Source organism: Ammospiza nelsoni, chromosome 1, assembly GCF_027579445.1.
Source record: "Ammospiza nelsoni isolate bAmmNel1 chromosome 1, bAmmNel1.pri, whole genome shotgun sequence".
Taxonomy (NCBI): domain Eukaryota; kingdom Metazoa; phylum Chordata; class Aves; order Passeriformes; family Passerellidae; genus Ammospiza; species Ammospiza nelsoni.
Window position 1 is genome coordinate 83618964 of NC_080633.1, and position 12659 is coordinate 83631622.

The 12659-nt window shown below is 40.0% G+C and overlaps 1 protein-coding gene across 1 annotated transcript in view; it reads left to right on the forward strand.

Annotated features, from left to right (window-relative positions):
• The first annotated feature begins 1046 nt into the window (after window positions 1-1046).
• Window positions 1047-12659, forward strand: part of ABCA13 (ATP binding cassette subfamily A member 13) — a 175969-nt gene continuing 164356 nt past the window's right edge. Inside the window, exons 1-3 of the mRNA XM_059479845.1 lie at window positions 1047-1308; window positions 6971-7343; window positions 11798-11891. Coding sequence (XP_059335828.1) covers window positions 7275-7343; window positions 11798-11891 — 163 coding nt within the window. The 5' untranslated portion in view covers window positions 1047-1308; window positions 6971-7274. The remainder of the gene's footprint in view (window positions 1309-6970; window positions 7344-11797; window positions 11892-12659) is intronic.

The following is a 12659-nucleotide window of genomic DNA, read 5'->3' on the forward strand; positions in this document are numbered from 1 at the left end:
TTGCATTAAGGTATAGTAATCTTTTGCTGAAACAAGACTCCTGCTTATGAAGAGGAACCAAAGGCATTCAGGAGATGCACAGCACGTTCACAAGCCTATATTGTGGTAGCCCTTTTCTTTTCTTGCTTTTACTTTGTTTCTTTTTTTTTGTTTTTTTGAACTGATATTCATCTCCATTCTCAGGATGTAACACTGACTGTTGGAATGGTTCTCAGTTTTTCTGAAGAACTGGAGTATACCTCTTAGTGGTACAGCCATCAAAATCCCTTCTGCAATTGCAGTTTTTTCCACTAACATTGGCCTAAGTGTTTGGGATTTTTTTTTTAATCATACTCCTTGCTGCTTTGCTGCTGTGGTTTGAATGTAAGTACCTGGTCAGTTAAAGAAAATGTGTTTGTCTCTTCTTTTTTTTTCTTTTTTTCTTTTTTCTTTTCCTTCTTTCTACTGCAGTGGGGGAGGGTCCAGTCCTAGCAGGGGTCACAGATCAAAAAGTCTGAATAAACTCTCAGAACAGCTGTGGCTGACCCAGCAAAATGAGATTTTCTCTGTGAGGATTGCAGTCTACAATGCTGTTAAAAAGCACAAGAATTAGAACTGTAAGAGAGGGATGATAGTAGTAGGCACAGTCACCAAGTGACAGAGACTGGAAACAATGTGATGAAAACATTAAAAAAAGAAGGGTGACTCATGAACAGGAAATTTCCAATGAGGATCAGACTCCCTAAATTTGATGAGTCTTTAAGCTGGAAAACATATTAGTAACTTTTACAAAGTTACAATCTAGTCTTCTGTTAATTTTAAAGCCACATTTTCTTATTTATGATCAGGATATACAGTGAAGGTAATTTATCAGAGAAAATCTTTTTTTCCCTAAGCTTAAGGCAAGGAGAGAAGTGGGAATGGCCCCACATTTTGTTTGAACAGTTTTGCCTTTATTAAAAAAAAAATAAAAAAATTCTGTGTTTAACTATGCCTGGTGGTTGCCTAGGCATTGTGTGAAGTCTGTGAGGCCCTTTGGGAAACATGCAACAAAGCACATCTTTTCTCTTCAAGGTCCTGTTCTCAAAACAGCAACAAGGAGATAAAAAACAAGATCACGTTAGTGCGTGCTGCACTTTATGATGAAGGAAGTCTTACACCAGATTGACGGGCATGGGTTTGGATGAGACAGTTTTCTGTTGTATAAGAAATTCTTAATAAGAAGTATCTAAAGAGAAAAAAAAAAAAAAAAAGCTTTACCTAGGAAACAAACACTTAATGTCACTCTGTGAAGCTCTGGGGAAGCATGTTACTACAGTTGTCCTGGAGGTATGAATCTAAAATGATGTGATTTGTCTTTTTAAAGGAAGGATAGAGTGAACCTGGAAAATTGTTAAAAATAATTATTTTAATAGTGTGTGCTGTTAAATGAAACCAAAAAGTTTTTGTATTTACAGTCAAATAATGTAGGCGCTTCTATTCTGAGAACTCATATGAAAACTCTTATGTACTGTCTGCTAAAATACAAACGGTCTTGTGGCCTGGCCAAGCTGGAGATAAGGCTCATGCATTCATGGGATGAGGCAACTATTGTATTAAATCAATAGCCAAGACCCTGGCAGAAGCCTCTGAAAAATGAGCCATTAACCTTTTGCCCGTATGTCCTTCCTCCTTCCCACTGTTCCTTAGGACACTATACATTTCTTTCTTCTGGGCTTCCCACCACATGGAGTAAAGGGACATATGAAAGCTTAAAATTAGAAATCAAAGGATACCAAGTATCCTCCTGTTCCTGCTGTTCCCTCTCCTCTGATGCTGTGTTCCTAATGCAGGAGGTCACTCTACAGACACATCTGACATGCAATAAAATACCTTTCCTGACTTCAGAGGAAACTTGCCAGAATGTTACCCTGATAAGAACAATTGCATTTTCCCTTATGACTGCAACTGGACAGGGAGATAAAGAAGTGAGTCACTTGTGTGTATCCCGCCAAGAAGTTACCTTCCTGTAGGTTTCAGAGAGTTATACAATATTTACAGGTTTTATATGCAAGTCAATTGTTCAATATATCCATTATCATTCTTTCTGTAGAACATGAATCAGGATTTGGAGTGGTGATATTTTAAAAAACATATATGGCATTACATATATGTTCAATATTACATAATGCAGTGTCTCCTAGTAGATTTACAAATTCTGCAAACTCCAGAAACTCATTTCAAATCAAGGGCCTGCTGTGGTTCTCTATGCCATCCTGTACCTAGCAAAATACTATACAACCCATTTAATCCAGGGCTCAGAAGGGATAAAAGCAAAGAAGGAATGCATAAGGTATGAATAGAGTGGAAGCAGGAAGGGAGAAAAAAGTGGTTCCTACCAATGGTTTGTTCTGTGATTCATGGTGCTCTGGCTTATTCCTACCATTTTATTAAAGAAATGGTTGAGATCATAAAGAAGACAGGCTATAATGTAATGGTTTTACATTTGCAAGAGATTGAAAAATAGAGCAGGAACTCTGTCACTTCAAGGAGTGCATTTTTATTTTTGGCATCTTGGTATGTTTCAGAGAAGGATTTTCTTTAAAGGAAGGTGTGAGAAATTCTGAAAAGGAACATTATGGAATTACCTATGTGCAAAAGTGGTTAGACAACAAATTTTTTAACCTGTCCTTTAAAAACCAAGTGAAATAATTTGATAATTTCAGTATTTATTGAAAATATATGCATGCAATAGGCAACACATTTTTTAAACATTCTTCTTTGTACAGGATTTTGCAATGTGTAATGTGTAACAGAACTGGATTTTTTTCAAGTCAGGATCTCAATATATACTCCTAAATAAAATGTTATATGGTTGAATCAGGGGTGGTTTTAATTTCCATTGTCAGGACAGGTGAAAGAAAACCAAAGCAGCAAACTGGGCTTTGGGGATTGGATCTGCGTGCAACAACTCAATACAAGAAGGCACAGTAGTGTGATTTAATGTTACTGTTATAATTTGCTACAAAATGTTGAGGTCTGCTTTTCCTGAAAGTTTCTCAGTCTTTGAGTGACTAAAAGTAATGTTTTATCCTTCTAAAATAATTACCATTTAATATTATACTCCAGAGTATGGAAATTGGATTAAATTACAAGTCCAATCTGCTGAAGAGAAAGGAGGTTGCTGAAAAGAGCAATATAAAATCTGAAACTCTGTGGTACAATAAGAAGAAAGAGTAATGCTGACAGGTACAGTGCTTTTGCTTGGGCTACAAACAAAGTGAAGCAGCAGCAAAAGAGACAAGAGCTGGTTTTACATGACACATGAGCCTGATTCCAGATGCTTCTTCTTGGTGCTGAGCTTGTAGCTGTGAGAAAATTTTCAATTTCCTATCAGTCTGTAATTTTATGAGAGAAAACTTCTTAGAGCTCCCCAGAAGCTCAAACTACCAGCCTCCTTGGGAGATTGGGTCTGTTTTGTTGGTTTAACACATAGCTCCATTTTAATCAGCCCCATTATTTGACCTGGCCCACAACTAACATTTTTCACCAGGCCCCAAGTTTGCACACACAAGGCGTCTCCCAGGAAAGATGCTACTAATTGATGCCATCCTGCAGGCACTTTGTCTGAACACAGGTCTGGCCCATGTAAATATTTACAAGTAGTATTCCTATTAATGTTAAAAGGAAAGCCTTGTGATCACTTAATAAACCTTCTGAAAGAAGTGGTGGGTGGTGAGAGGAAAATAGGTTCCTTTGCCAGATTCCCAGCCATCGTTCTCACATGATTTGACTGCATTCCTGTCCATACCAAACAGTATTGTTGGCTCCCAGGCTTCAACCTATTTAACATATGAAATTATGTTTCTTTGAAAGTGCTTGCCAGCCTACTCTAATTACATTGGATTAAAACTCCAGGCTAGACGTGGCGTGTTGATGGTATGATATTATAAAGCAGTCAAGTTTTAAAGCCAGAACTGGATGCTGGCAGGAGCTTTTCTGCCTTTTCTGCTCCAGTGATTTTGGATAACTTGTATATTATAAAAGTAATGTTTTGAGTTAAAACTGAGGCAAAGCCTGCTAAAGATAAGCAGAAGCAAAAAAAAGGGCAGGTCACCCTGCCTTGTACTTACTCAAAGACCCAATTCTGAGCCTGTTTTTGTTTCCATTCCAGAAGGAGTGAGTGGAGCACATGATGAAATCCACGCCTTTCTAATTTGCCCTGCAATACTCGAGACATTTCTGTTGACTACAGCCACTTTGTCAAGGAACCCCGAAAACATTCAGTTAATATACTTGTTGTTTATAGCAAAATAATTATATTGTTAATATAGATTTTTAAGGCTGGTACTTGCACGGGATACTGCTTGATGCTCTTCTGATGAAACCTAAGGATTCAAAAGAGCTTCCAGGATGGCAGCAATATAGTTGATCCATCTTTCCAAAAATATTTATTACTCCTTTGATATTTTCCTGCCTCTGTGTTTCATTTTCATAGTATATCTTTTGTGACAAGGGTTTGGTTTGGGGTTGGGGGGTGATGGTTTGATTTAATAATTCTCATATTTCTATGACATTCAAAGTAATACAATCAAGCTCATAGAATGTGTGTCTTCTAAAATTACTTTTAGAAGAAATTTCCCAGAATGTCACTGCAGCGATTGTTCTTGGTGGAATGGATATCTTTTGCTTTCCTAAATTTCATTCTAGAAAAAAACAGGTCTGCCACTGGAAGACACCAAAAGAGTGTCTCCAATTCAAAAGATTGAATTTCTATAGGTAGTGAGAGACTTCTCTAATGAAGTAAGCGACAAATGAAGTCAATGTAACTTGATGGTGAAAGGTGTTTTTTGGTTGAGTGTCTTATACAGCAGAAGGGGGAGTCAGTAGTTCATTAGTACTGGACACTAATTGCATACAAAATAGTTGGTTCTGTGAAAATAGTATGCCACATTTATGAGAACGTAATTATATAGAGCATAATAAATTAACACATCACAGTTGGATGGGCAGAGATTTTGCAGAAAGGCTTGTTCAAAATAATTTGGCAGATGATTCATGCGAGCTGCTTTAGCTCACACGCTTACAGACAGGAGCTGTCTTCTGTATCAGGTGCTTAGATAAGGTGCATGTAATTCATTATGCTGAGTAATTTATAACTTCCTACGAATCACATTCTATAGATTCTGCTCCCTGGCTTTCCAGAACAGTTGTATTAATTAATTAACTAACAGTATTTCAGTTTTAGTTTCTGAAAAATATTTGTTTAAAAATGCATACTTCTGCTGTGCACAGAATCTGCATCACTGCTATCACAGAATGTCACCTTTGATCCTAGCAGGAAGAGTGACTGTCCATGCTCTGAAATATCAGGCGTTTTAGTACAGCTTGGCTGAAAGCAGAAGTGCCACCCAAGTGTGAGGTGGAGCTCCTTGGTAAGGTATTAGTTAATCCTCACTCAAAGGCACATATGTGCTTTAGGTCATTCAGGTAAACATTAAACTATTTGGTTTTTTAGTATGTCCTGAGGACTTTCACATTTCTATTTGAACTAAATGATTACTTCAGTAGTTTTTCAGTCTCAGAGCAGAGGATATAAAAGGAAATCCCACCATATTTGAGAAATGAAGGTGTTGTGCTCTGCCATGACTTCATCTGTGATTTCTGCTTTTTTGGGAGGGGATTTTTACCAGTATGTAAAATTGATGAATTCAGGACACCTACTTAGTCTGTTTTTTTCTCTATTCCTTGAACCATGGAAAAGAAAAAAATTAAACCAGAAATTTGCACCATTTCAAATAGAGACATTCTAACAGACTAATCAGTCAGTTTCCCAGGAAGTGAAGTAACTAAGTTTAGAATGTGCTCTGAAGGGCCAAAACTGATGCTGGGTGACCCAAATCCAAAGCCCGGGAAAGGGAAGCTAAGGCACCAAACACTAGCTGATCCTCATCCCATAGAAACCGGCACAAATAATTAGACCTGCAGATGTGCAGTTCTCCATTGCAGAAGTAGTAGATTTATTAACTTTTAAAATTGATGCCTTGGCTTAAATCTAATGGAAGTTGGATTCCTCTTTGTTGACTTCTGTATCCAAAAAGTTTTTATATTTTGAGGGATTTTACTCTTAATGGGGAAAAATAGCTGTGGATGTTAGGGTGTGTTTTTCATTCAATAGGAATATATTTGTAGAAAGTGCAGTGATGCAATTTACTCAGCAATAATAAGAAATTAAGAATATTTGTTCAGGCATCATTCTGTCCTCTGTGTGTGTGTGTGTGTGTGTGTGTGTGTGAATCATTACTGAGATTATAGGTGGTTTGAATTACCTTATATAATGGCTGTATTGTGTGTCTCCCTTGACCACAAGAGAGAGCTTTTGGGGATCAGATTCATAGGCAATTCATTTGTGTAGAACAAAAAGAACCCCAAAAGTTTACTCCTCTGCTCACAATGTCATTCCTGGTGGGTAGGGTGGTCATCCTCTACATCACCAGATTCCTGCTGGGTCTCCCACTGGTTCTGCCACCACAGGTCTGCACTCTCCCCTTCTGCAGAATGAATTGCTCTCCCACCTCTTTGTTGAAGGAACTGCTGCTGTAAGACTGATTTTCATCCCAGGTGGCATGTGGCAATTAATTAGCAGATATTTTATTGGAATATTCCCCCTCTATGTAGGTAAAGGAGAATGAAATGAAATGTCAGACATACGCACTCCACAAGAGAAAATTCAACAATCATCTGATGAGGCATTGGCACCACTACAGTGCTAGATGTGAACTTATAACGATGTTCTAGAAGCAAACTGACATTTTTAGGGCTATGTCGTGAAACAGAGTTATTTTCCTATTTATTTTCCTCCTATTATTTTTTTTTCCAAAATATAAGCATCTGCAAACAAACAGACATAAACACTAAAGTGACAAAGAGTCACAAAATTTTGCAAAAAGATAAATGTGTGTTACATATGCTTTCTCCACCCTTTCATTTTTTGCATCCATTTTTATTCCAGAAAAGTAGAAACAAGAGCAGAATGTATGCTGTGGAGTAAAGCAGCCTGAAGGCATTTCTATGAACCCATCCCCTTACTGTTCATTGCACTGAGAAGAAAAACAGAAAGATGAGATTCCTCAACAAAAGCAAAACAAGAGGCAGAAACATAATCTCATCATTTCTGAGGAAGCAGGCAAATCTCCTGCACTATTCATTTGTGCTGGAATTAATCAGCTTCTGAATAATACGTTTGGACTGCTTGGTGAGATGATTCTGAGCTAGAAAGTCCACTCTGCAAGTGGGTGAAGGAAAGAGAAGAAGATATGGGGAACGCTATACACCAATTCAAGGCTCTGTTCTGGAAAAATTGGCTCTGCCGTGTACGGCAACCGGTGAGTGCTTGGAAATAATTTAAAAAAATGAATATTTAAATATTTTTAGTACCTGGAAATAATAATATTAGTATTTAGTATTGAAGAGAGTGTGTCTATTGATTTTCCCTTTTCACTGCAGATTGTTAAGGACAGGCTGGCTGCAAGTGGTTCTTGTTTTGCCTTTTGTTACCTAATTCTTGAAAACACAAGTAGAGAATATGTTGTTTTAGTTCTAAAATGGCTGAATACAGCATTGCTCCCCAATTTGAAAATGAGACAAATGTCAAAAAAGTTTTGAAGAGCCACTTCTTATCTTTTAATAAACATTAGATACTAGCAGTGCTGGTTAGCAGTGGCAAGGGAAAAAATCAATTTTCTTCACATTACAGGTGCTTATAGGTAATAAGAAAGCTTGCATGACTGTGATCAAAGTCTCGATACAGGGAATGTATTGTGTATTAAAAATTGTAAAAACCTCTACATTTCCTTTCTTATCTGCTCTCCAAAGCCTAATTTAACCTTTCCAATTCTAATATGCAAAATTATGTGGCAGCTGCTTCAACAGAAGTCAAAATTAAAATGATGAAAATTAGACGTCTTTTACCTTAACTGTGATGGAAACAATCTTTTAGGATAGAAGGAAGTGAATTTTCTCAAGTCAGAGAACATTTTTGTGGGGAAAAAAGGTCACTTCAATTAATAGTTTCACACAGATTTCACTTGTCTATAAAGACGTGAGGATTTGCAGTGAAGCATGTTGGCTGCTTTGAATAGGATTCTTTCAATTAAATAAGCACACAGCTTTCCATTTTAGAAATATTTAGCCTCAATAAAATAGTGATTTAGAGAGGCATTTCTTCCCCAAATTAATGAAAGTGATGTTTTCTAATATAAAATATACTTTTGGGGGAAGGATGCTGTTGGTCATATTCTTCTCCATGCCTGAAGAGTTCTTATGTTCAGTCGGGGTGCATCAAGTGGCTTCTCTGTATCTCCCGTTTTCCTGCATGTGGATCTATTTCTCCTCCTGTTCTGTGTGGTGTTCCCTCATATATTTCTGAAGGAATTAATTCATATAAGTAGTAAGTTTGTCTAATTGATAGATTTCCGGAATAGAGAACTCAATGAGGAGCAGACTTCTCCAAGCCAGGAATTACAAGGGTGATCCAAAGCAAACTTCGTTCTGCCTGTTGAGAGGCAGAAGCTGCCCTGGGGAACTTGCACAAGCTCCTTGTGTGCTGTTGTGCAAGCTCTGAGCTGTGAGCTCTGAGCTCCATCTGCAGTACGGGAGGAGAAATCCAGGTGCATTGTCCACCTGCGCAGAGGTGGTGAGACCCTTGTGAATCTGAAAAGAGAAGCACCTCCTGAAAGATCTGATGTGCTTCAGCTCTGTTCCAAATCATATAGATCTGTCTGTGTAAGACAATTTTCTCCTCATGGCTATTTATCAGCAGTTAAGGCTGGAAGAGAAGTGAGAGAAGTTGAACTACCCAAGTGTCCTGAGTGCCATGTGACATTAGTCCATATTACACAGTGAAGGGTGCAGGGGCTGTGGCAGATGTGTGAGTTCTGAAAGGAACAGTTCTTGTGACTGAAATTCAGGCTGGCATCAGCACCTTCTATCAACATGATTCAAAGGCAGGGAAGGCTCTTTGGTACATTTTCACTTGTTGGAGTTTGAAATTGCAGTTGTGCGAAAGACACATTCGCATTCCTGTTTTCAGAAGTTTTTACTTCAGAACTACAGATTCTAGAAGCTCAGGAGATACTCACTACCAGGCAAATATACTACTCTCATTTTCTATCACTGCATTTCTTAACTTCTGTTTAAATAATGTTTATTGCCATCCAAATTTGTAGCTAGGTAAAGGATGAAATGTGATTCCCAAATTCTGATGCCCTAATTTAGAGGACAAATGGAATTAAAACCAGATGATTTTAATCAGCTCTGTTACCAAAACTCACCATTCCTCCAAGGTTCATCTCCCCAGAATGTCATGAGCGCTCAGGCTCCAGTTCCCCTCAGTGCCTGGGCAAAGCAGCTGTGCAGGGACTGCAATCCTGCAATGTCACAAATACTCTTTCCTTGGACCTTCTGTGGGTACTTGTCCTATTTGAACACAAGTAAGCCTTATACAGCAGCATTATTTTAACATGTTTACAACAAATAACTTACTTCTTAAGATCAGTTTTGCATGCTTAATGCTTGCAGCATGCTGGTGGTTCATTGTGTCCTCCAACCTGTTGTTTCCTCTGCAGTTGCCTTATCAGTTCTTATCCCAAATTCCTGTCAGCAGGAGCAGCAGTCCCTATCCAAGCTGAACCCTCCTCTCATGGACTATGCCAGAGATGGCAGGGCTGTGTTTGACCCTCATTCCTGGCTCAGCCTTAGCCCTGGCTCACCTTGGAGGTCTTGGATCCCAGCAGAGCCTGCTGCCTCCCTGGGGCACTGCTGGCCAGGCCCTTCCCAACAGGCACCCTCCTGTTGCTCTGGCACCACCCTGCTGCTCTGGCACCCTCCTGTCTCCCTGCCCTTCAGGAGCAGCTGGCTTGGCTGTGCCCTGGCTGCAAGCTGGGCTTGTCCTCAGCCCCGAGGTGGCACCAGGGACCCCAGCCTGTCCATGCCCTTCGCCTGTAAACCCCTCTAGCTCTGGCCTCCCACCCCACACCTGAATTTCTTGTGGGGCCGTCCCCCAGTCACCGACTGTGGGCTCTTATGGTGGTGGTGGTGTGTGCCCCCAGGGATAGCTGGACAGCTGTGTGCCCCCTTTCCAGCCCGTTCTGGGCAGCCTGGTGACATCCCCTCCCAAGTGTCCTCTGCAGTGCTCCTTCCCTCAGCTGCTGCAGCTGGCTCCATTCCCCACAGAGAGCCCAGGGACATTCTGCAGCAATGGCTCTGCTCCACAGCAAGGCCCTCCACCTGATCCCAGGCAGGAGGAATGGGGATGAATATGCCAAGGAGGGGAGGATGCTGTCAGGGTCTAGGCCTCTGCTAAGTTTAATGACTCTGAGCAGCCCAAGCCAAAATTGGGTTTCTGTGCCCTCCTGCCTGGGAGAAGTCAGAGTCATACTGCTCTCTGGCTCAGCCCTTGTGCTTGGCCACTGTTTGGCTTGGCCTGCTGTGACATTGACCAAGGATCTGGACTCCTGGTTAAGGCTGGCTGTGATGGCAGGCCTTGTCCTGCTCCCCATCTGGGCTCCCTGGGATGGGGACCCTGCCCAGCTGGGTGGCACAGTTACACAAAGATCTCTGCACCCTGGGGAGCAGCTGGCCCTTGCTGATACCTGAAAGATTGAAATAACCATCTCTACTTTTATTAGATTGGCTTCTGTACTGTTTTGAGTGTGATCAGTTTAGATAAATGGTGATTTCCCTAAATTTCAGGAAACCTTTAGTTCCTTGTCTCATGTCCAGCACAGATGTCCTTCTCTAGAGGGAAGACTCAGCCACTGGATATTGTTCTTATGTTATGGTTCTTAGGCATTTTTCTGACATGCCCAAGTTTACTTCTGTGATGGGATTTGGTTCAACTCTGGCAGTTTAGAAATAAAATCCCCTGTATGCTCCAGAAAAGATAACAGCCCCTAATGGGAGACCTTCAGTGTGGTTGTCACTTCTACTGTGTTTCTGTCCCTATTCACACTTTCCTAATGCTGTTATCAGTGAATCTAGGAGCCTTTTGAAACTTGGCTGTATGGCTGTTTCCTCCTTTCTGTTGCTGAAAATTAGCACAATTGCTTTTCTTGGTGTTTCTTTTTCTTCCTTCCAATCCATTTGAGAGTTTGTGCCCTCTCTGCAGAGGCATGAACGTGCTCTGTGTATGTGCACTCTGCTCAGAGAAGACAACATTCAAAATCTGAGCCCTGCTGCATGTTGGCTTGTGTGCCTTGTCCTTGTGGCCCTGGAAATGGGAACACCGGGATATGAGAAGTATGGCTGTGGACAGCATCAGCCCTGTTAGTTTGGTCTCACTTGGTCTTCCCTCCTGGAGATGGCAAGGGTGGATTTTGGAGAGTATTTGAGTGCAGGTGGCAGAAAGTGTGTAATGGCAGCAGCCAGGGAGTCAGGGAAGGACAAAGAGGTATCTACCAGGAAGGGCTCAGGCGAGCATGAAGAATTTCACCAAGGTACAGGATGCTGCTGGCTTCTTAGGAGGCTCAGGTATGGGAAAGTTGAAGGTCACCATCACCACCTTGCCAGTCTTTGTCTTGACCTGAGGAAAGTATCTACAAACAGTATAAACTGAAATGAAAACTACTTTTCTGTTCTGAAAGAAGTGCATTCCACAGAGTTATAAGGATTTAAAATAGAAGTTTCAGCTGTTAGCTTGCTTTAATGGTCTTGTTCTTCCTTAAATAGTTGTAGGGAGGATATTTATTGTTTTTATTATAAAGTAAATGACATATGAATTTTAATGATTTGTTCCCAAACCCTATGTTCTATAGACTGATGTTCTGATTTTCTTCTTCAGGTCCTCTCTCTCACTGAAATACTGTGGCCATGTGTACTTTTCTTGATTCTAGCTGCCATCCGCTTCCAGGAGCCCCCAAAATACAAGGAAAACTGTATGTTTGCTTTGCTTGTGTTCTATTTTGGTTGCCTCTACTTGTAGAAGTATTTAGCAAACACTAAACACATCCTAAGAAGGGGGAGTTAAATGTAGTGGAGTCAATGAAAGAGTCCTACAGTGGGATTCAATCTTGTCCAGCTGTATTTATGTAGGAAAGAGGTGCTAAGTTTAATATCTGATTGGTAAGACAACTTTTAAACATCAGCTTTGGAGTAAGGGAGATTATTTGGGTTTTAGTTGTATTTATTGCTCTCTATAGAGTAATGGAGTTTAGATGACTGCCTCAGAGGTGGATATTTACAATTAGACAAGATGAACCTTATCCCTACTCACTTCCTAGGATTGAGAATTTATATGTTGTTAAATTCTTCCATTTGCTTTAACACTTCAAAACTTATGACTCCCTCTACTTTATAAAGCTATTTTTGCTTTTATCTTGTCAAAATATAACTTCATTTAGAAAAGAATTCTTTATGATATTATAATCTATTCAGTTTATTATTATGTTATTCACCAATGCCAGTAAAATGGGGATAAACCAGCTTTAGCTACATTAAAAATCAGTTTGGTGAAACAATTCTAGATCTGTAGAGTGAACTATCTGGAGAGAATGTAGCCTGCATTATATATGTTTACTTTATGGAGAGCTGTGGATAATTCCAGAGATATGGAAAAATGGCTGTTTAAAGGGTCTTGATTGATGCATGTTCAATTGCTGAACACCTGTTCCGTCATTTTTTGAAAGCCTGTGAGAAAAGAGGAA